The sequence below is a fragment of the Girardinichthys multiradiatus genome, chromosome 23, assembly GCF_021462225.1.
Source record: "Girardinichthys multiradiatus isolate DD_20200921_A chromosome 23, DD_fGirMul_XY1, whole genome shotgun sequence".
Lineage (NCBI taxonomy): Eukaryota > Metazoa > Chordata > Actinopteri > Cyprinodontiformes > Goodeidae > Girardinichthys > Girardinichthys multiradiatus.
This window is the reverse complement of record NC_061815.1, coordinates 35,298,128-35,323,148: the sequence shown is the minus strand read 5'-3', so window position 1 is coordinate 35,323,148 and position 25,021 is coordinate 35,298,128. Positions and strand designations below refer to the sequence as shown.

Here is a 25,021-nt window from a genome sequence, read left to right as displayed (position 1 = left end):
TTAACAGCAAAGTCTGCTTATGTGATGAAAATATAAATGTTGTGAATGGTCAGATCACAGGCATAAGAAGAAAAAAATACCATTGTTACTAGGAAGTACAATGAGGAGTGATCTGCCGTTTTTTTCCATTTGGATAATTTATCTCTCGGGGCCAAAAATACAATAACTGTGATATAATCCTGGAGAAAATTTATTTTATTCTTTCTTTTCTGAATAGGCACTACATAAACCAGCCCATTACCGCCCCTGTGAGGCTGCAGAGAAAACTGGAAATCTCTAACTGGAATGTGTTCATCTGAGCTAAAAAGTTTCTAAATAAAGGTTGGGAGTCTTTCCGCGAGCATCAAGTGGTTACTATTTACATATGCCGAGAGGTATGTCAAGGCCTTAAGAGATGACGAACACTAGAGACCAACTTATACCATAAACTAATTTTAGACACTAAAATAACTAAACAGAGCTCCAAAATTCCTTATCTTCGCATTATAATAGCTACTGTTTCAGGAATTCAACCTTGATAAATCTGAATAAATAAATTAGTAAATTAAGGGGTTAGTTAGAAGTGCTGACCTGGGATCAGCATGTCATTAGTTGGACTTGGTCAAATTTCTTAACTGGGGAAAAAGGTCCAATGATTAAAAAAAAAAACAAAAAAAACCCTTCATCCCTTCAATGAAACCATTCACTGTTTCATCACAGGCTTACTTCTAAGCTCAACCCCGATGCTTCACTCTGCTCTACCTGACAACATGTGGGTGACAGATGAGGTTAGCTGCACTGCTAAAGCCACCTAAATAAACTGAATGAAATAGACAAAGGTAATGCAAACCATCTGTTGTGCGGAAATAAAACCCGTGATAACCTGTACGAAGAGTCAGAAAACAAGGTTTAGAAAACTAAGACAAACATAATGTATTCTGAAAATAGATCTATTGGTACAAAGCTGACATATCCAAAAGATCCTGGAGTCAAACTGACAACCCATGTAAGCTGTGATCAGAAACTGCACCCCAAAGTGTTGAAGTCTGACATTTCATGATCCAGGACAGGCTTTAGTTGCTGCCAAAACTGTCAAGCAAACATAAAAGAAGCTGTGTTTTGGTCATGCCCTACCAGGAATTTCCTCACTTCATTTAATGTCATTATGAAGGCAGGAACTGCTACAAATTCTCACATTGGGACAAAGCTTGTTTGATGGCCCTGCCTGCTGCTGCCAATGTCTGCATGATCAATACCAGTCTGCACGCTGGTTTTTCCCATTACATCGGGTTAGCATATACATGAACACAAAATGTTGTTGGCCAGCCGATAAATCCCAACTTTCCCTGTGTGCCCAGATCCTGCCCCTCACCTTTCAACTTCAACTAAACCCACCAACAACCATCCCTCTGTCAGGCCCACTCTATCATTTTGTGGGGCCCATTGTTAAATCACATGTGATGAAAATAGAACCAGATGGGTCTGAATGCAAAGACAACAGAATCACAACCTCAGATGTTTTGGATCTCTGCTTGTTTAGAATTGCATTCAGATGGCGTTGCTAGGAGTTATGCAGTGTATGGATGAAACTCAAGTCATGAGGCAGGTTCAACTATTAGGATGGCTCAACGGTTGTACTGAGCAGCTTGTGGGTAGGTCAAACTGCTGAATTAATTACAGATCTGCTCAATAAGAGCCTTTGGGTCGATACATTGTTGTGCCAAGTTGAAAAAGCCCCCTATTCACATGGTGGGGTTGCTGCTTCTGTGTGAGTGTTTTGGTCTCGTCCTCGAGGCTTCCCTCTCTTTCTCACTCTCCCCGTCTCTTGAGGGACAGATGCATTGATTTGCTCATTAGGGGAAGTACCAGGCAGGATTTTACTTCCCCTTTTCTTCTCCTCATTGAGTGCCACTCAGTGAAGGGGTGTGGTTGGCCTCTCTCTCTCTCACTGCACATCATGAAAACATTGTGGGAGCAAAGCGGGAGCTGGGGGGGTGCAAAAAAAGGGGGACGAAAGACTGAAGAGACTTGCATATTCATCAGGAAATGAAACATCATTGATTGCAAGGTTGCTCCACAGAGTATTGGCCAGGAGGAGGTTGGGTGGGAATGACATCCCTCCCCAATAGTGCAAGTCCCAATACTTTGGCTCTGTAGAATTGCGAATGGAATTCATTCACAAAGCCAGCAGAGAATAAAAGGACAATAAGGAGCTGATAAATATGCTGGAAATATGTGCAACTTCAGACAGGTTGTATTAGAATGCCAAGCTCAGTCTCTAAGGATTAATTCAGTCCAACCAGTTGGTAAGATCCACTCTTCTACTCTGAGCATTTCTCAACCACAGTGAGTATGATTGAATGAGAGGTTTTGTAGCTCCCTTATTTGTACGACTTGTCTATCAGCACCCAACACTATGTCAATCAAACACGAACAGCTACAAAGATCATGCATATGAATGGAGTTGCTATGGATTCCAATACAAAGGTGTCTCAGTGGAACAGCACAAGACCAGCTTCTTCTTCTTGTTTAACGGGGATTGGCAAACAACATTCAGGTGCATTACCGCCACCAACTGGTAAGCAGTGTAACAGCTTCATCAGGGGTTTTAGACTTGTAAATTTGTGATTGTTACAAAGCTGTAATTTAGTAACTTGTATTCTCACAGATTAACCATCTAATCTCACATGTATGTATGAGTTGTCAACAAGACAAAAACAAGTAGGAGAGACCTACCCAAAAACAATTGCCATTGTAGTCAAAGGTGTCTCTGCAAAGGGGGCTAAAGCCTCGGGGGAGATGAATAAAAATGAACCTTTCAGATTTAACAAAAATGGATTGTATAAAAAAAAAAAAAAAAAAACAATTTAAAAAACCATGCATCCTTTTTGCCTTGTGGGGACTCGCCCAACATTCACTAGAGATAGGAACAAGAACCCCACCAAAATCAAGCAACAATTAAACATTTATATAAAAAAAAAGAAACCTGAGTCAGTGTATCAGATAAAGCCCTAATAAAATGCATCGATATTTGTAGTTTTCATGTGTTGACATGTGAAAAAGTTCAAGGGGTATCAACGCCTTTGTAAGGAACTTCACATTCATGTTAAACACTCCTATGAAGTCATGTCTCAGGTATGATCAGGCGTGAATGAAAGAAAAAGCATTTCTAATCAACAGGATCATTGAAACCAAAAGAAACTCTGAAGTAGTTTCACTGGTCAATCATCCAGTTAAGAGACAGTCTTATGACCTTGTCATCAACCCCATAATGACAGAGAAAATCATTAACTGCTCCAAGTGCTTCAAACTAAGTTGCACCCATGTTCAAGTCTCTCACAATAGTTCAAGAGTTCCCAAACCCAGCAACCGAATGTCTTTTCTAAAGAATCAAAGAGCCAGGGGAAAGAAAGGCAGATGAAAAGGGGCCTAAGCAGCGAGTCTCACTGGCCTGGAATTCAGATTGTATCTCTCTCTGTTTAGGACAATGATGCGGAGAACAAAAAGTCAAAATTCTCATTAAAAACTGCGATTCTCTACTTGCAAGTCAGCCTGAAAGTCTAGCAGAAAAACATGAGCGCTAAACGTGAACAGTGCAACAAATGTACCTTTTATTCATACCCTGGGGATGCAGGTGACTGCAAATAACAAAGCAAGGGAAGAGTGGAGAAATGTCCTGTTATCTACTTCAGGCCCCTAAACGAGTGTAGAGTGGGAGGAAGCAGCTAATATTTCTAGAGGGCCCCAAAAGGTACACTTGAACTGTAGATGGTAAAATAACCTTGACATGCAGCCTGGTAAGTTTCAAACAGCAAAACAAAACATGCACAGGTTTTAATTTGATTATATGTTCTGCTGGTCCACAGGTAAATGCAGATTAAAGACAGAGTAAAAAATATGAACTGTAGATTTCTTAACTTTGAAAATGTAACCTGTTTTGCCTCTTTTGTAACCTAAGCAATAGAACATAAGCAGCACACAGAGATGAACCGGGGACAGAAAAAAGTAAATACATTTTCGAGCAAGAATCAAATGTCAAATGTAAGGGGTCGGCATCAGATAATCAAGTTAGGCTAAACTTTAATTTGTGCGTGTAATTTCTATTTAACCTGATCCTGAAAAAGAGCGGCCTGGTTGAACGGATGTAATGGAAACACAAATGGACTTTTAGTGTCTCACTTTTTCGGGTCACACAGACTATGAAGCAGGCACACTGGAGTGGCAAAGGTAGCCATTTAATGGCAAATGCACTTCAAAAAAGGAGAATTAAAAAAGCCATCAGAGGTCAAAGTGTCACAGAAAATGTAAACAAAAGAAAAATATAAAGTGCTCACATTTTACACATTGTGTTTAATGCCAACTTTTCATCAGCAAAGACAGCAGAAAATGTTGCATCATACCTTTCTATTTTATTCTGTCCTTTCTAATCTGCCTTATGTTTTGCTTTTTTCCACTGACTGTATCTCAAATAGAGACGCACTTTCTAGCTCTGAACTTGCAGTTAAAAAGGACATTTAGCACAGGTGCCATCAAGGTTTTCATCAGCCATTCAGCTAGTTTAAAGGAAACTACGTGCTTCTGGATGGATTGGTATCACTGTGTGCATCACACTGAACACAGATCAGAGAAAACCAAGGCTAAGGAGCTTAGAGAGAATATGACAAATATCAACATTAAAGGGAAAATGGCTTACATGTGCAAGATGCTCCATGATCCTATGAAAACAGTTTCTAATATTATCAAAAACCATAAGGCTTATTGGATTGTGCCCAACCTTCCATGACGTAGATGCAAGAGGAAATGCAACCTCAGGTTGATCACCTAAAACAGCCAGACTAGAACAAAATGAGTGTTGACAAGGGAGAAAATTCTTTGGACTGATCTTTTTGGCCAGGCACATCAGCAGTCGGTATGTTTATGGAAAGAAAAATGAAGCTTTAGAAGAAAAGAGCCTTTAACCTATTGTAAAACACAGAGGTGGCTCAGGATTTGTATTGGGGCTGTTTTGCTGCATCTGGTACAAGGAACCTTAAAGTGGAACTAAACCAGATGTAACAACATAGCCCCGCCCCCAGACAGATTCTGAAAAATGCCACCAAAGTGGGCAGTGCCAAGAGACACTGAGGGGCACGGCCCAGTGCGGGGATGAGCAGAGGGGGTTAAACGGGGATTTGGTAAGGAGGATGAGGGAAAGTGGCAGCTAGCTTAGTTTAGTATACTGAAACATGGAGTCGGCAGAGCTGGTAGTTTTGCCACATACAGGTCTTTTGAGGTGGAGAATAAACTTCAGGGTTAAACCTATAGTTATAGAACTAAACCTCCAATCCTGTGAGACCGTGATAAAACACCCAGGTTTGAATCTCAGAGGTGACACAAAGTCAGAGTTCCTATGAATGAAAAGATGAATGAGAACATCTGAAGCCTGGCCGCGATAAGGGTCACTACTGCCGATAGGAGCTACTTAGCCTGCTTGGTCACTCTTGGTGATAGATCTGAAGCAGCTATCTGCACTGAGCCTGGTTTCTGTCAAATGCAATCAAACCCATCATGCACAAAATGACGTATGCAGGGACTACCATGTGTAAATCTACTGACAACAGGGTGGTCAGGCTGTCGCAGTTCCTGCTGCAGTGAGCAGGTTCACAGACTGGTCGACGGTTGCAGTAACCCAGGTCCAGCTTGGACAGCAAAAGCTAAATAAACATTTTATATAAAACTACTTCAGCTCCATCAGTGACATCTTGAAGAGTTCACGCATTCTGTCAGCTCAGGATATTCATTCATCAAGCACGGCACAAAACTATTTTATCCATGGTATATACTATAACAACAAAAAGGGACTGAATAATTAAATGCCCACCACATTCTGATGCAAATAATGGGATTGCACAGTTAATAATATTGATTTTGTGTTCCTTTATAAGCCCAACGTCCTATTTACAGCAGTATGACAGAAGAACTAAACAAACTGGCAGTTACGGTTTTTGTTCTTCAAGTGACCAGTTAACAGGGATAAAAACATGGAAACTAAAAGAGAACATTTGTTTTATGTCATTAGGTCAATACTTTTTATATAAATCTGGTTCTCAGCATTATTTCTGACCTGGTAGATACTTAGTTTGACTTACCTCAATAATGTAGAGAACAATGTTCTTGTAGAAACAGTAGAGGATGCATTTGGCTACACGGTTGTAATTCCAAGCACCATGGACGAGCAGCAGATTCTTCAAGTATTTGAACTGTGTGGGAGGGAGTAAATGGAGGGCAACGACATGATGAATGAAGAGCGGAAGCCTGAGTGCAGCACAAGTCTAATCGTTCTTCATAATTAGAGATCATAGCTGGAACAACAGCTAAAGGAACTTTAAGATTAAAGCAAGTGTTTGGTCTTCTTCCCAGCAGAAATCTGAAGTACCAATGTAAGACTGAGGCCAAATCCCTCACTAACACATTCCAGAAAAGGCCAGTCACAGGCTGCAGGGCCAAGCTTTAAATTGCTGCAATTAGCGAGGTTCATATAGGGGTATTGGTCTCCAAAGGCTGTGCATTATACTTCAGTGGCTTTATGATTAGGCTATTATTTAGGGCTTATGTTGAATTTTCATACTGACTGCAAAATTTGGACAGATCCCGGTGATAATACAAACCCTGAAAGACAAGCATTTTCTTAAGCATTCTGCAATCTGACAAAACAAAAATTAAGAAAAAGTCAGTGAAAGTTAGACTGCAGTTTTTACCAATTAATGACGTTTCTATACTTTGTGAACTTTGTACCTTGTTCCTGTATTTTTTTTTTTTTTTACTAAAAAATGCATTTGAAACACTGTGTTTTGTATCTGAACAACCTTAGATCTTGCTTATTGTAAGAACAACAGATCCAGTAAATCCTGATTAAAGCGGCCAAGGACTTGAAAGGGCTTTGAAATTTTACTTTTTTCTGTGTTTGTCTGTAGATTCTGAGCCAGAAGCCCAAAAACCAAAACACTGGTGGCCAAAATTGTAAAGTCATGTTGTGATGTGGCAAATCAAAGATCAGGGATACAAATATAAACCAAAGAAAATAAGAACTTACTTTTCAGAAATTAAGATTTTCATCTTTAAGAAAATGAAATAAAGTCTGGAATCAGATAATTATTTTTCTTTTTGCCATACTTCTCCACCCTGGAAAATGATGAAGCCAAATTTCATACTTTACAAAGATGTGTAAAAACACATCAGACTCTCTGCAAGATTCAGGATGGACATAACATTATCCATGTTAGTTACCCTGCAGAAGCTTTTTTTGCTTTAGTACGTGTATTAAAATAACACTATGCGAACCATAATAATGGATATGCTACATCTTTTCAGCATAAAGTTTTAAGTAGATCATGTTACATGTTCTTGGCAAATCTTGTGTCAATATGGTAAAATTGTGGTATTTTAACTCGAGGTTCTCAAACCTGTTATTTTTTTGTTTGTTTGAGGGTCGGCTCATCTTTCAACGTCACCGCTGAACTATTTGTAAAAATAAAAGCGTGGTGGTGGGCCCCAGCTAGCATGACCGCCCCTCTTGCTGGATCAAGCATTAGCTAAAACAGAGCTGAACTGACGACAGATGGACACCAGAGGTGCCAGGACCCAAAGCTGTTTGATGCTCTAACTCACTCAAAAAGCAACCCTGACTTCTCAGTGTGAAACTGTAGAAACAAAAAAAAAAACTGAATCTCAAGCAGCAAGGAACTCATCTGACTCTCTGGAAGATCATCATAATTCATGTATAGGGATAGAAAAACAAGCTGTGTAATTTCCTAGGGCTGATTTTGGTTTGCACTCAGAAAATTACAGTTAATGTACTGTAGCAGTAAAATACCAGTGGAGGTCTGGAGGTGCAATTTAATTTAAAGCAGGGACGCAACCTAAACGGATTATGGGACCACTAGGTTTTGAAGGACATACTCTGTCCATATGCCATGTGGATCAAAAAGCTTAACATCGCTTGAAATGTAATCGCATACTGAATTACAGAGGATGTACTGTTGGTTTCCCATCCTCTCAAGCCTCTTAGCATTAATAGAAACATGATGCACCGAACACTTTCCCATACAACAGAGCTAGGAATCAGGAGCTCCCTGGCTTTTGTTGTTTACACATATCACATGTCGCTGAAGCGTTTCGGACGAGATGGTTACCAGGATGCGAGCAGGTATTTACACAACATTTTGCCAGAATCCGTTTCTGAGATGTCACCAGACGCCTGTTTTACAGGTGTTACAACTTCACTTTTAAGCATAAGATCTTTCGGATACATCGCCCATTGTTATTCAGAACAATGTGCAAACTTATCACTTACATTACACGAGAAGGCAGTGACAGGCACGACAGATATGTATTACAAAACCCCTGCTGGGTTGAAACAAAGTACATGTTTATATCTTGTTTTAGTTCAGACGTATCCCTGGGTGATGTTTGTTATTCTGGCACAAAAATCTTTTAAACATTCATCTGCATCTGCCACACTTTTCAGGTCCAAAATGTGTCCCATCCTTTAATTGATCCTTTTTCTAAACACAAAGCACGGCGTCAGGCACAGTTATTTGTCAAAAAAGGTCTAATTTATGAATCTTTGTCGAAGAATACTCGATAACACTTCTTTCTTCATGAAAGACCTAATAGTGCCCTCACCTGGGCAATAGAGTAGTCGGAGGAGTTTGCTGCCTGCAAACCCTCGTTGCCAGAGATTCCCACACCGACATGAGCTGTCTGGATCATTCCTACATCGTTGGCTCCGTCCCCGATGGCCAATGTGATCACCTTCACTTGTTTCTTCACCATTTCAACCACCTCTGACTTCTGAAGAGGAGAAACCCTGAAAGACAGGAAAAGGAACAAGTTCATAAGATCTTTTTCCAGTAAAACATTCAGCTCATGTAAAATATTAGGATTAAAAATGCATTGAGAAACATTTAGTGACTGGAATCAACCAGTTTAACTCTCCGGTCAGTGAATACGGCACATTTATTTGCCACGTTTTGTTTTGGTTTTTTTCTGTGTCCTGTCCAGCAGAGTAGCGCTCAGAATTGTTGTCTGAGTACCAGGAAAAAGCCCAATAGATTTACTTTCACAAGTGGAGCATTACAGCTAATGCTTTAAATCTCTGCTTGATATTCATAAATAGAAACTTTATTAAAAACTGCTTTGGGATTATTTCAATTGTTACAGACACGGAGACAGAAATGGAAAGGAAAAAAAAGAAGCACGAAAGAGAGAAAGGGGGGCCAAAAGGAAAAGGGGAGAGAAGGAGAATAGAATGGAGGAAAGAAAGAAGGATGAAGAGAATACAAGACAACACCCTCCTTGCTTCTACACCTGCAGAAATGTTCGTATTACCACCCTTTTTACCGAAAGGTGCACGGTACTTATGAATGCAAGATATATTCAATATATAACATTTGTGTATCTGTTAACACCTGAATCTAAACACCTGTGGGTCTGAGTGTGAGCGCACTTGTGTATACAAGGTTTCTCCATAAAAATATGCAATAGTGAGTGTGAGGAGCCACAGACCCCTGGACCCAGGTCAGATACGGAGGAGATCCAAGCCACAGACATCCAAAAGCCTCCCAGAGCACAGGAACCCCAGGAGAACCACCGCCAGGACTACTGCAACCCCCAAAGAGAGGAGCAGGGGAGGATCCCAAGGGAACCACCCAGCAGCCACAGTGCAGAAGCCCCAGGGAGCTGCAACGAGCCCACAGGCCCCGTCGTCCGCTGTCTACGCCTGAGCAGATCCAGCCATGGACCCAGAGACCCAAGACCTCGGGACATATCACCCCCCAAGCAGAGGCCCGACCGCGCCCAGGGGTCCAGGCCGTGGCAAGCAGCCACCAGGATTGAGCCAGCACACCCCACAGCACCCAGCCCCGCATACTGAGAACCACAAGTACACCGGCGGGCAGAGATACCAACCACCGGCAGGTAGTGTGGCGAGAGGGAATAGGCCCCACATTCGATAGGGGCTTAAACTGATCCAAGAGAGGGAGCAGCCCAAGACCCAACCTCACACAAAAAACAGGCACACACAATCACACATTCCTACCCTGATGTGTACACATAACAACACTCACACCCACGCACCCAACGTAAAGACAAACAACAATGGACGTCGTACACTCACTCCCCATACATACTCTATACACCCAGATCCAGGTGCCGATACCCCATAGGGACAACCAGCCCCCAGACCCAGGAGGTGGTTCCCTTCCCTCCGAGGGTGGAGACAGGCAGACCGCCCCATCACCTGAACCTGGGCTAGCCTGGGCTCGTGCCTGAACCTGAGCGACCCCGGCCTGGACCCCGACCACCTGCCCCGATCCCATTCCCCAACCACCCCCATCCTCATCCGGGGAGGGGGCCATGTACGAAAGAGGGGTCTACATGGTCCAAACAAGCCCGCCAACCAGAGCTGCCACAGAACAAAATAGTCCCAACCCCCAAAGAGTTCTGATTCCAACCACAAATTATTTGCCAAGTTGTCGTAACAACACTGTTTTATGTGGAAAATGTTCCAGAATGAAAGAGACACAAAGTTAGCTATTTTCAGGACCTGTGAGGTGTTTATGAAATGAAGAGGAAGCACAAAAAGCTTTCAAAAAGCATTTTTTACAGAGGCGTGTCACCTGTTTGTTCCATCTCATTTAAAAGCAAGTTAGATTTCAGTGAATAATGAAAAAGATAAAAAATTACAGCAATGTTGCCGTTTTATATTTTTAGGGAATCAATTCGGTCTTGAACATATGTGGGTCAGGCAAAGCTGACAGGGGTTTGGAAATATCCCAGTTAAGGCTAAGGTCTAATCACTCAACAGGGAGGCCTCACAGAAAATGCTGATTACAGTAATGGTAATAAGTAATGGTGGTAATCCTGCATAATGCTAATATAAGATGCTGAAGTCAGCTCCATAAACATTTCTTCATCGTTCGTTCGTCGTCTTCCGCTTATCCAGGACCGGGTCGCGGGGGCAGCAGACTCAGCAGAGACGCCCAGACGTCCCTCTCTCCAGACACCTCCTCCAGTTCCTCCAGGGGGAGCCCAAGGCGTTCCCAGGCCAGCCGAGAGACATAGTCCCTCCAGCGTGTCCTGGGCCGTCCCCTGGGCCTCCTCCCGGTGGGACGTGCCTGGAACACCTCCCGAGGAAGGCGTCCAGGAGGCATCCGGTATAGATGCCCGAGCCACCTCAACTGGCTCCTCTCGATGTGGAGGAGCAGCGGCTCTACTCCGAGCCCCTCCCGGATGGCCGAGCTCCTCACCCTATCTCTAAGGGAGTGCCCGGCCACCCTACGGAGGAAGCTCATTTCAGCCGCTTGTATCCGTGATCTCGTTCTTTCGGTCATGACCCAAAGTTCATGGCCATAGGTGAGGGTAGGAACGTAGACCGACCAGTAAATTGAGAGCTTTGCTTTTCGGCTCAGCTCTCTCTTCACCACAATGGACCGGCACAGCGCCCCCATTACTGTGGCAGCTGCACCGATCCGTCTGTCGATCTCCCGCTCCATTCTTCCCTCACTCGTGAACAAGACCCCGAGATACTTAAACTCCTCCACTTGAGGCAGGAACTCCCCTCCAACCTGAAGAGGACAAGCCACCCTTTTCCGGTCGAGTACCATGGCCTCGGACTTGGAGGAGCTGATCCTCATCCCAGCCGCTTCACACTCGGCTGCGAACCGCCACAGCGCATGCTGTAGGTCTTGGCTAGAGGGGGCCAGCAGGACCACGTCATCCGCAAAAAGAAGAGACGAAATCCACTGGTCCCCAAACCAGACCCCCTCCGGCCCTTGGCTGCGTCTAGAAATCCTGTCCATAAAAGTTATGAACAGGACCGGCGACAAAGGGCAGCCCTGCCGGAGTCCAACATGCACTGGGAACAGGTCCGACTTAGTGCCGGCAATGCGGACCAAACTCCTGCTCCGCTCGAACAGGGACCGGATGGCCCCTAATAAAGGGCCCCCGATTCCATACTCCTGGAGCACCCCCCACAGGGCATCACGAGGGACACAGTCGAATGCCTTCTCCAGGTCCACAAAACACATGTGAACCGGTTGGGCAAACTCCCATGAACCCTCGAGCACCCTGTAGAGGGTATAGAGCTGGTCCAGTGTTCCACGGCTGGGACGAAAACCACACTGTTCCTCCTGAAGCCGAGGTTCGACTATCGGTCGGACTCTCCTCTCCAATACCCTGGCGTAGGCCTTACCAGGGAGGCTGAGGAGTGTGATCCCCCTGTAGTTGGAACAAACCCTCCGGTCCCCCTTCTTATAAAGGGGGACCACCACCCCAGTCTGCCAGTCCAGAGGCACTGTCCCCGACCGCCACGCAATGTTGAAGAGGCGTGTCAACCATGACAGCCCTACAACATCCAGAGACTTGAGGTACTCAGGGCGGATCTCATCCACCCCCGAAGCCTTGCCACCGCGGAGCTTTTTAACCACCTCGGTGACTTCAGCCTGGGTGATGAAAGAGTCCAACCCCGAGTCCCCAGCCTCTGTTTCCACCACGGAATGCGTGATGGCAGGATTGAGGAGATCCTCGAAGTACTCCTTCCACCGCCCGATAATGTCCTCAGTCGAGGTCAGCAGTCTCCCGCCCCCACTATAAACAGTGTTGGCAGAGCACTGCTTCCCCCTCCTGAGGCGTCGGACGGTTTGCCAGAATCGCTTCGAGGCCAACCGGTAGTCCTTCTCCATGGCCTCACCGAACTCTTCCCAGGCCCGAGTTTTTGCCTCTGCCACAGCCCGGGCCGCAGCACGCTTGGCCTCACGGTACCCGTCAGCCGCCTCAGGAGTCCCACAAGCCAACCACAGCCGATAGGACTCCTTCTTCAGCTTAACAGCATCCCTTACTGCCGGTGTCCACCACCGGGTTCTGGGATTGCCGCCACGACAGGCACCGCAGACCTTACGGCCGCAGCTATGGGCAGCAGCATCGACAATAGATGCAGAGAACATGGTCCACTCTGAGTCTATGTCTCCAACATCCCCCGGGATCTGGTCGAAGCTCTCCCGGAGGTGGGAGTTGAATACATCCCTGGCCGAGGGCTCCGCCAGGCGTTCCCAGCAGACCCTCACTATGCGCTTGGGCCTGCCGAGTCTGTCCGGCTTTCTCCTCCTCCAGCGGATCCAACTCACCACCAGGTGATGATCAGTGGACAGCTCAGCCCCTCTCTTCACCCGAGTGTCCAAAACATGCGGCCGAAGGTCTGATGATACGACAACAAAGTCGATCATCGACCTCCTGCCTAGGGTGTCCTGGTGCCAAGTGCACTGATGGACACCCTTATGTTTGAACATGGTGTTCGTTATGGACAATCCGTGACTAGCGCAGAAGTCCAATAACAAAACACCACTCGGATTCAGATCGGGGAGGCCATTCCTTCATGTTTTGACATAATAGTGAAATCCTGTTTTATATTGTAACACTGACACACAGTGTGACCTCACCTCTGGTCCTAGTATAGATAATTAATGTTGAAATATGCGATAATGTTGTTGAATGTCTGGATGATGACATGACTGACGATAAATTGACAAACACTGAACTAAAACAGTGTTGAAATTCATAATTTTCATGTCAATGACACGGTTGTATAGAGAAAAGTTGCAAAGGACTGGCACAGAAGCACTGAATACATTGCACTTATATAATTAGCTAATATTTTCACACTAAGCTGTTCTTCGCGACATGGATATTGCGCACAGTGATACTGCAATAATGACAAATTTGTGACTTAATGTTCAGAAAAGAAAGGATCTTTAAGGTTCCTTTAAAGCTAGAAAAAAATTACTGATCTCAGAAATCTGATTTTTCTTTAATTAAGTTGGACGCAGCTGCTATTTAGTTTGAGCCATAATCCATTTGGCAAAAGGACCAATGACATATTCCATGTTTCTTTTTAGTTTAGCTGTATTCACCTTGGTCCCATAAGCAGGAGGATTTTACTGTATGTGTGTTGGAAAAATACATACTATTGTAATTTTAGGCTTTTTTGGAAAAAAATGAATGTTTTATAGTTTACTACATAAATGTTATTGTTTAGCCAGTAAAGTGAGGGAAATCTTTTTTAAATTTTTTTTTAATAGTCTTTACAAAGAAAATGGAATTGGCAAAAATTTGTATTGGAGCTTGGCAAACTGCGATATTTTCCACAAATTCTCTGATCAGTTGACCCAAATAATCGTTATATCTTTATTTATTTAACATTTTCAGCCTAGATCCAATGAGACCATGTCTCGCACTACTCGGCCTTCTACGCTTACAGCAGCCAAAGAGCTAAAAACCAAACTGGGGCAATAAATCTTTTCTGCAGTCACAGTTTGAGGAGGGATAAAGGGCATGCCGTTGGTGGTAAAGCACAATTTCAGCATAGGAAAATACCTGCATTCAAAGAATTTAACATTACAATAAGAAATCAGATAAAATATGAACTCCTAACTGTTGTCGGAGGAGAAAGTTATTTGACTTGGTGCTCAGACAGTTATTACCTGTTGTATGTTTTGTGTGAAGAACATGAGGACATCAGGGAGCAAACCTCTGCATGCGTGTTTTTCCATTTGAGCTCCTCCACGCCAGGCGAGCCGGCTGCTGACACTTCATGCATCGAGGGAAGCAAAGATCTGTCTACAGCTCCCAGATGAAGTAACATACTCCACACATTGGACATTTAATGTTATTTGACTACAGTCCAAGTAGAAGGGGGTCAAACTATATTTACTGTTGCTGTGTTGACATCTGACCTCTAGTAAAAATCTACCCAATACATATGAGTATGTGCGGTTCCCTTCAACCCAATAAAAGCAAATCAGTTCAGCCAAGTTTGATTTATACACATTTCACATATATTTTGTATTTGCAATCTAATTAAAACCGTTTCTAGATTTGGTCTAGATTTTTTTAACAGTATTTTTTTTCAGTGAATTGGCATCAACAAGGTAATAAAAGCACACATTAAAATGCAAGCATAAACTAAAACATGGGAGACTCCTCTTTGCACAAAAAGTCCAGTGCAAGTAAACGGCATGTCTGTCTTTAAAGGGTTAAACCGTGAAAGTTTATTTTCTGAGGTTTAAGAAGCCTCTTTCATTCCCTGGTGTATCCTCGTGCTTACAGAGTGTACTCAAGGCAAACGCAGGTAATGTTGGAGGGGGAAAAAAAAAAAAAAAATTTGACATTATTTATGCAGTGATAGCGTGGCATGCAAAGGTAAGGAAGTACTCTGAAAACATAGTGCTGATTTCTGGCCGCGTAGCTCATCACAGTTGCTTAAGTACATAAGTACTTCCTACAGTTTATATGGCAAAGGCAGGTCAGTGGAGTATGTTTTAACTGCCATTTTTATGTATTAGTGCTAAACTTTGTAAAGTTTTGATACTAGTAGAGAAGTAGAAGTTATTAGTACTCAAAACAGTTTGCAGTTTAATCTGTCTTTATGTTTGAGAGCTTTGCCGTCACCGATTTGGGGATTGTGATTTTATACAGTGAAATATTTTAGTATCCTGTGTCTGAGTGGATAAAAACCGACAGGTTGTTGAATGTTTCACGTGTTGACTTCTGTTTCAGGTTTATTTTATTGCCACAGGAGTCCATTTTACCTGCAACAAATGACTGCTTTACAGGACAAGGCCAGGTCCAGAAAGTACTGCCGCACTCCGAACGTAAGAGCGTATTTAAGAGTCTTTCCATCAATGATGAGGGCAAAGTCATTTTCCTTGTAGATGGCTTCTCCCAGCAATCCACAGTGGTGGCTAAGCATTTCCCTTGTTGCCTGAATGATAAAAAAGGAAAATCACAAATATTAGTTTTACAAAGCTAGATGTGCTCAAAAGAATCAGACACTGTACTATTTTCATGTTATGAATCTTATAGTAGGACAAAGAACCAAAAGCTTTTTTTGTGTGCATTTGCATTAAGCTTGTACAGAAACTGACTCTACACTGGCCTTGATATGGTTTCCCTCCCTCTGTGCTGAAATGCATATTGTAGTGTTATCCACTTTGCATGTTTGAACACTAAATCGGCAACAATCAGAATTATCAGGGAGCTTCTATCTCATAAACACAACCTCATTTTCAGCATCCTTACATATCTACTTAAGATTCAGTCCAACCCCTCTCTATATTTATTCATTTAACACAATTCCAATAAGTCAGATTTGCTTCATTTATCCCAAAGATTTTCTTAAAAAACTGGTCTGAATTATTGCTGTATCTACCCTCTTCTTAAGGCCTATCAATTAAACGTTTGGTTTGTTCTGATATACCGTCTTCTTTTGCATAAAAATACTGTATTCGAATCACAGAGTTTGTTCTTTATTTGAAGACTCTTTTTAAATACCCTGGTTAAGTCATAAAGGATCAAGCCCTCAACTGTTTGTGAAAGCCTTCCTTGAAACAGTTGTTCAAATATATTTCCAATTCGTCAAACAGAGAGTTCAAAGTTCTCTTTCTTTGTATTTTTTTATATTATTTTAACAGGTTTTGTTAAATTGTGATAAAAAAATTAAGTGTTAATATATACACAGGTACATTTAAAAATGAGAATAACATGAGAAAGTTAAAATTTTTGGTCACTAATTTCAGAAAGTGAAACTCATATATAGATTAATTTCACATAAATAATAATATTTCAAGCCTTTATTTCTTGTAATTATGTTGATTATGGCTTACAGATAATAAAAAACACAGAATTAAGTGTCTTATTGTGAAAAAGTTGAAAATTAGAAACTCATTGTGTCACAGTAATCAGCCATTTTACTCTAGCTTAATTAGCTCTTATATTTACCTCAGCCTCTAAACGGTCTCTCAGTCTGGGTCAGCAGGCTACACAATCATGTACCTTCAAGACTTAAAGGATCTGCTGCCAACATCTTGATGCCAGGCACCACAGCACACCTTTTAGGGATTTAATGAAGGTCATTCCTCAACGAATCAGGGCTACTTTAGTGGCAACCATCCATTAGGCATGTGGTCATAATGTTAGGTAGGATCAGTGGACATCTTAACTCCAGTTTCTAACACCAAACCGCTAAGGAACATCTGCTTTTCATATCCTAGATGTTTATCATCATCTTTTGTATTTATTACACTTAGACTCAGGCTATGAGGTGATAACGTTGATAAATTGTGGATGGATTCTGATATTTTTACAGTACATCCAATGATAAGCAATAAGTGATGATGTAAAAATATAAATATGAGTTTGACAAGAGGCTCAGCTGTCCTGGGATACAAGCATGTCTGAAAGGGTAGAGCGGTGAGATCATCACTGCTTTCATCTCCACAGATGGTGAAGATCTTAGCAAATAAAGCTGGTTTCTTAGTATCTGACAAGTCGATGCCGGACTTATTTTAACTGAATAAAATAAACATCCTAGTGTTAAAATTGTTAATTTATAAATATACTAGCTTTAATAGTCACTTGGGACATAAAACAAAAGAGAAACTGCACTGTGTTGAATATATGGTGCCAAGCAGATGCCCAAACAGCTGAAATCATTTAAAGAAATAATGGAGACCATTTTCAGAAATGAAGGAGGAAGGGGCCTGGCCTGGTGTGGAGGTCATATATGTCAAGGCATTCAGATTGCACCATGGGGACCGTGCAATTTTCGCCTGGCATAACAAAACTCTGAAACCTCAGCTTAAGGGAAATATTTGGAGAGGGAGGCTTTACGTTTCACAGAGTAAGCGACGCACACTGAGAGACACGCACAGAGAGATGATGGATTAACAGGAGAAGAGCTGAGCAAGAGGATACAAGTTGAGAGCAGCTGTGAGAGCTTTACCATCCTGATGGGATCTATGAAACAGCTTGAGATAGTGAAAAGTGGACAGGCACATGTGTATCCATGGATGTGTATTAAGGTCAGGGCAGCCAGAGGCTTGAATATTTCAATTTAAGTATAACTGCTGAATCTGAGTTACACCGGTCGCTTTTGATTACATCTCAGTGCATTAGTAATGCATGAAATGGTTTCTGTACAGAACATTTGTATGAGAAAAGAATCCACTTTGGAGCATCAGCAATCCATCACAACGTCTGATAAGCAAAGTTTACAATTTCCTCAAGTACTTTGCTCATTTCCCCCTTATTTCCACCGAGGAATTTTAACACTAATGCTACACGTCTCCTGCTAAAGCCTCTTTGTTATGGCTATAATCACCAGTTCAGCCTATGTGACGAGCTAGTGTTTGGTTTTGGAATGGGTATGTGGTGGCCATTCAGAAATCCACGGGAGCTTCCTCTAAAGACTGAGCTCCATTGTTGATATAGGCCTGGACTGATGCAGCCAACAGGACATGACAGTCATGATGTGGAATCTGGACATTTGTATGGATCAAATGGCATCATCTGTTTAGTCTCAGAGGCCTACAACAAGGGGACAGTCGAAATTTGTTAGAATTGCACAGACATTCATTAGCAAATTTCCCTTTAAATACCCCGACCCTATCTAGTGCCAGTTCAGGCATATTGAGGAACAAAAAAACAACTTCTCTAAACATGGCAAAAAGAAATCCATGTTTGAATAGTGCTCTCATACCTACTGACCCCACAGCCGGCGGTGTCTTGGTGGAAAGCTTTCTGTTTCTGAGTTTTAACAAACTGAACTATGTAAGCATCTGCTCAACCACAGCAGAATGGGAGCTGACATTTCAAAGCACTGGCCTGTGGGCTTTATGAATGCACCGACCCCACATTCTACTTGGCTTCATTTATCACGGTTAACAGATGTTTGACAGAGTGAAGGCCGTCCGTCATCACCCAGAACCACCTCCTCTAGCCGCCACTTCATCTACGGCTTTTCCCCTTTTCCCCTGTTTTTCTGTCTGACAAAGCCGAACCCAGTGGCATCATGGCTTCAGCCGACATGCGTAGCTTTTCCCTGATGAAACTGCAGGGACATACCCTTTTTAATCTCAAGAACAACTGACATAGCTCTCCTGCAGACAGGTTAACAGACTTCACTGTTGGGCGTCTAAATGTTAAATGTGGATTTCAGGATGTGGGTTGGGTTTTTATGGAAGGCACCCTGTGGCCTCATCCTTTAATACTAGGAAATCTTTCTGGCAGTGACTAAATGAGGATAGTTAAAGATATACTCACTATTTCCTAAGTAATGGATGTACTGTTAGTAATTAACATTAAAATGTGTGCAGTCCTATTTATATTTTCTAATGAGGCATGAAGAAGTACTTAGAAATTTCTTACATTCGTTTAAAATCTGTAAATGCATTAATAAAATCACGTGTGAATAAAATTGACATTTAATACCACAAGTTTTTCTTTAAAAAAAAAAAAAAAAGTATAAATTATTCTCTTTAGTTACCTCAAAATCTTGCAATAATAGATCTTTGGAGCAGGTGTAGAACCCACAGATGTAGTTCTGCTCAAACAGACCTGCTTACATAATCTCAGAGTTAAGATGCTAGCTGTGCACATTTCTAAAATAAGAAGCTAAAGGCAGCCTAAATTGGAGTGTCTAACTAAAGTAAATCAATGCCTCATTCTCTGCAGAACTCGGCGACATGCTGAGGTTGTAATTTAGCCATTTGAAGTAGGTGTTTTAGGAGAAAGATGTGTCTAAAAGTTGCAGAACAGTAGCTCTTGAGGACAGGAATTGGAGTTCCATGGTTTAAACTGTCAACTGTGCATTTTGCTTTAAAATAGTAAAACCCTGTTTTACAGAGACTGCTCTTTCTCAAAGCAGTGTTAAATATTTTATATTTAGTTACAAAAATCTGAGATCAGAAATCAGAAAATTCTGTCCGGTCCGTCTTGTTTAAACTGTGGATGTTCAAAACAAAGTGCATAGATATGCTAATTAAAAGCAAGTTTGCAAGTTTAACTTTTTGGAGCTTCACATACATTTTTACATCATTAGTTCCATATGGATATGTTTTTTTATTATAATCCCAACATACTTACATTCAGACTGTCTTCATTAATAACAAGCAAGCCCATGTTCTTTGTGAGGAGTTTGCAGGAATGTCCTATAGTATCACAGAACAAAAAATAAAAGATGAGCTCAAACATTTTTATATATAACTCATGTCATGTACTGTATTAAAGACATAAAATTAAGAAAATCCAAACAAGTGGTAAAAATCTAAATGTTACAGCTAGCTGAGAACTCCAGTCTTAAGACATGACTAATGAGTTTGGTTTACAAGAGTTTGTCAGTTTCCTGTTTAAAGGGGCAGTTACAACTCTGGGTTACCCAACATGGCTCTCTGGGGAGCACTCTCCTCATGCCTTAACCGGGACACACACTCAGGGTCACCAGCAAGTGGTGGATGGAGCCTCTCATTGGGGTGGGGGTGGGGGGCAGAAATGCTTCATGAACCAAGACTCAAGCCTTCACTTTAGCGCTGTGGCTGTATGAGTAGGCTGCCATCTGTGGCACAACCACATACATATTTGTGGGCTTCAACACTTTGCTTCTGTCTGGAAAGAGATTTAAAAAAATTTTTTTAAAGAGGGTAACCACATAACCTGCCTTGAGTGAAAATGAAATAAGCGTATGAATAAAAAGACACGCTTTAAGAACAGTGCACACAGGAGGAAATGAACATGTTCCACCTCCAGGTCTGGGGTAAAGCAGATTGTTTTGTTAAGTGCAAAGGTGCAAACGTCCAAAAATTTGACACAGTGTGGAAAATGTCTCTCCATCTCAACACTGTCTCTGTTCCCTTCACCCTCGTCAATTCTTGACACAGCCCTCACGTCTAATGTGTTTAGCTTTTAGCTAATTTCACTCAATTTTTTTGTATTTGGCCGTAAATTCCTGAGCTTTTCCAAACCCAGGCGGAACTACAGACCGTTCCCACAGGCCTCGAGGAATGTACAACGACACTTATGTCACAGTAATCTCAGCTGCTCAAAGGAAGCAACACTAAACGGGGGCCTTAACATAATATCCTTTGAACTGTTTCACATTTCATTCGGTTACAACCACAAACGACCACTTGTTTTATAGGTATTTTATGTGATAGTCCAACACAACATTGTTCACCATTATATAATTATTATTGTGAAGCAGAAAGAAATTAAAACACGGCTTTCCTTTTTCTTTTGCAATAAAAGATCTGAAAAGAGTTCCATTTATTTAGGCTTTACAGCTGCAAGTCTTTTAGGATACATGTATACCAGCTTTGCACATCAAGACACTGAGGTTGAAAAATGAGCTCAAGCTGTCAGATTGAACAGAGTCTCAAGTGGAGGGAGAGTAGACTTTGATTGGTAAGGGATGGATAATATGGATAAAAATGTTTAAATACAATGTTCATAACAGTTTTTAAATCATTTCTACAGTCAGAGACAGACAAACATAAGCATTGCTTTAACAATAAGCCCCATTAATACCAATTTTTAAACAGGCTACCTTAGTTCACCAGTTACATCAAGTAGTGCACGTACTGCTGAACAGTACACAATAAATGCATTCAAGCTTTCTGATAAGATAATACATCCATCTTCAAATCAATAATGACCAGCTTCTTGGTTCCCTGCTGAAGAAAAGCATCCCCACAGCATGATGCTGCCACCACCATTGATTTCATTTATGGGTAAAAGATTAAAAAAGGGACTGAATATAAAGCTGTGCACCATTTTCCAGATATCTACTGTAAAGACCATAAAATAATTTTGTAAGACTCTATAATTGTTTGGCAGAAGTCAGCAGATGTAACCTGGTGACAGGGATTTTAACACCAAGGAAGATAAAACTCATATTTCAGTATGCAGACAGAAAAAGTCCTTTAATCTTGTGTCTCTCTGCTTAAGTGAATGATGAAACCAGTGGGTAAACTTGCAAAGTATTTTCAAATAAAGAAGTAAGTAGCATTACATAACAACTCCCATCAACCTACAGCTCTCAGCGGTACAAGCATGTCTCTCTGGAGAAAGCAACATTGCTCTTCACATTACTCTGCAGGAGTTATTTGTAACAAATCAGCCACTTGGGTGGTTTAGGCTCCATCTAACGGCTAACACAGATCTGGAGCAGCATCATCATTTTAATTTGGAATACTGTCCGGTGCACCATTACACTGGCGAGGGAAATAATGTTTCAGTGAAGAAAACAGTAAAAAATAACATAAATACTGAGCAAAGGTTTTACAGAGCAGCTCAGCCAAAAGCCGGAGCTGTGAAAATATTTCCAGTGAGAATTAGCATCAGCTAAGCCCCCTCACATCTGGACGCATTGGGCACAAAAGGCTGATTCAGTCGGGCCTCAGTGGTAGGTGCAGCCACAAACACTTATAGAGCCTTACACTTTTAATATCTATTTGTCTAAACTTTATGCTACCAAGTTGGCTCTGCTCAAGGTTGATCCACTTTTGGTCATCATCCACATCTGAAAAGTGTAATCCCAGTGCAAACAAGGACGTGAACTAGGAACTGAAACGGTTGGGTAGCTTTAGGTTGTTTACCTTTCAGATAACATCTACAACAGTCAAATCTCTGAGGAAGTGAGATGTAGGAGACAGGCCTGCTGGAGTACATATGCATGTTATTTATTTCATGTCAGTTTAGAGAGCTCATACATCATCCTGCAACAGATGCTTTCATTAAATGTTTGTGACAGAGCAACATTAAGCTTGTCAGGACGTTATCATGCTGGGTGAGGAATGGCCACAGGGCTGACTGGAGTACCTGTACGAGGGACGTGCACAAACAAGGCGAAAAGTGTGTCCTGATGCAGGAACATCAACAGAAAAAACAGCTCTACACTGCCTTCCAAAGGTTTTCATATTACTTTTTCACACGTCATGGTACAACCACTAACTTCAGTGTATTTTAGTCAGACTTTAATGAGAAGAAGGAGAATGATAAATGGGGTTTACATTTTGCTGTATGAATAATAATCTACAAAGTGTTCATCTGTACTTGCTCCCTTTATTTAGATACAATCAATCTGAGCATAAATACAGTGGCCATAGAGATTTTTGGAGATTAGTGAAAAAAAAAAAGAAAACCACTTTGTACTTTGCCACAAACCATGTAAGGGAAGGCAGCAAACATGAGGAAGAAGATGCTCTGGTCAAATGAGACCAAAATAGAACTTTTTAGCATGTGCAAAACACCATTTGTGGCAGAAAACTACCACTGCACATTACCCTGAATACAACATCCTCACCATGAAACTGTGGGGATGCATTTCTTCCGCAGCGACAGCAAAGCTGCTCTCCATCCAACCTCACGGTTCTGTAATGAAGAATGGGCTAAATTCTCAGTCTATAGATGTGTTAAGCTGGCCTAGACATGCCTTAAAAGACTTGCAGCTGTAGTTGTTCTACAAAGTACTGACTCGAGACGCTGAGCACATATGCACGCCACACCTTCCAGATTTTTCCTTCCACTTCACAATAATGCGTTACTTTGTACTGGTCCATCACTTAAAACCCCAAAAAGATACATTAACATCAGATCTGAAAACATTTAAAGGATATGAATACTTTTGCAGGGCACGGTAGATGCTTTTATAGTACATGTGTTAACAATTTAAGCAGCAGTTACTCATTATGCAGCTGGCAGCAGAGCTTAGTTTGTATGAGGCCTAAGCAGTGGCTTTCGTCTGTGTACAAGCAGTTGTTTTTAGTGAAAGGGAGAATTAAAACAAACTCTGGTACAGAGCTTGTTTACAAACTACACCACAGATTATTATAGGGGTAGACAGCAAGCCCCTTTATATGACAGAGAGCAGAGCAGCATTCACATGAAATGTACAGTTGAAAGGATATGAAGTGTTCTGTTGGTGCTCACCAATATTGATGGCTGTTTCCTGTTTGTCCCCTGTCAGGATCCAGATCTTAATGTCAGCCTTCATTAGAGTCTCAATAGTTTCGGGTACCTTATCTTGGAGCTTGTCTTCTATTGCTGTGGCCCCCAGGAGCTGCAGGTTCTATCACAGAGAAGGTCAGGAGATATATCAGTAAGTGATAAAGGAGTGTGTGTCAAAAAGAAATCTGAGACAAGGTTGTGTCAATCAGTCGTGTACACCCCTTCACCGATTGCTTATTTTAACCTAACCACTCAGAAAAACAACCATGGGCTTCTTAGGCAATTTTGGATCAATTACTGAGCCCATCTGAGTGTGTATTTCTCTACATGATTGTTTTCTTCCACACAAGCAGGCCCACAAACACATTTGGCTGTTTTTCTCAGAAAGGTCTGCAGCTCTTTGGGGTTGGTTATGGACGTATAAGGGCTCATTACATGGGGTAAGATTTGACAAGAGCCAGGGGCAGAGGAGAGACAGAACCCAGCAGCAGAGGAAAGGCCACGGAGGCTCTTAAGGTTGAGACCTGAGCCCTAATGTTTATTCGTTTGTCGCTCTGTCCTGCCTATTCGCTGTGAATTACAGAGCACTGGAACAGGAGGCCCGAGGAGGGAATTTATACTATTTGCTCTGTCGTAACTAACTACATCTGAAATATTCTTTTTATCTAATTTTTGTGGAATATGGTAAAGGAACCAGTAGAATTAAGATGTCTAATCATTTCATAAACCAGCTAAAAGTTGTCTGCCGTTTGTAAGTCAAAGTTTGCATTTGTAGTATTGATGCAATAAGATGATGTCATCTTCCAAGTCTAAATCTGTCGCTGTTCAGTTGGTTCATTTCCACTCAGCAGCTCTTTTTAGACATATCTCCTGCATGAAGGACACGTCTATTGATGGTCATCCTACAAAACGCTGCCTCTTAACTGGTGTTTCATTTAGCTCAATTGCAACAGGGCCCAAAATAATCTGTCTAAATTTTTTTGTGTAAATGAATCTGCACGGTCTAAATGAGACTTGAGTGTCAGGTGCAGTTTAGCTCAATCTAAGAGTCCAGGATTTGCTTTAAAATGATTATTAATGCATCTCAAACTAATCAAAATATTATCAAAAAGATTATTTATTTTACAAAAACCCATCAAAAATATAGTTTAATGACAGAGCGATATACTTTAAGATTTTCTGGTTATTAATTTGAATGATTATGGTCTTTGCCTAATAAAAACCCCAA

The 25,021-nt window shown here is 41.7% G+C and overlaps 1 protein-coding gene across 1 annotated transcript in view; it reads right to left on the bottom strand.

Annotated features, from left to right (window-relative positions):
* atp8a1 (ATPase phospholipid transporting 8A1) overlaps positions 1 to 25,021 on the bottom strand; it is a 114,498-nt gene that overhangs the window by 28,887 nt on the left and 60,590 nt on the right. The window contains exons 23-27 of the mRNA XM_047353416.1: positions 23,776 to 23,914; positions 19,936 to 20,000; positions 15,603 to 15,775; positions 8,644 to 8,827; positions 6,108 to 6,218 (exon numbers count right to left, since the gene is read on the bottom strand). Of these exons, the coding sequence (XP_047209372.1) occupies positions 6,108 to 6,218; positions 8,644 to 8,827; positions 15,603 to 15,775; positions 19,936 to 20,000; positions 23,776 to 23,914 (672 nt within the window). The remainder of the gene's footprint in view (positions 1 to 6,107; positions 6,219 to 8,643; positions 8,828 to 15,602; positions 15,776 to 19,935; positions 20,001 to 23,775; positions 23,915 to 25,021) is intronic.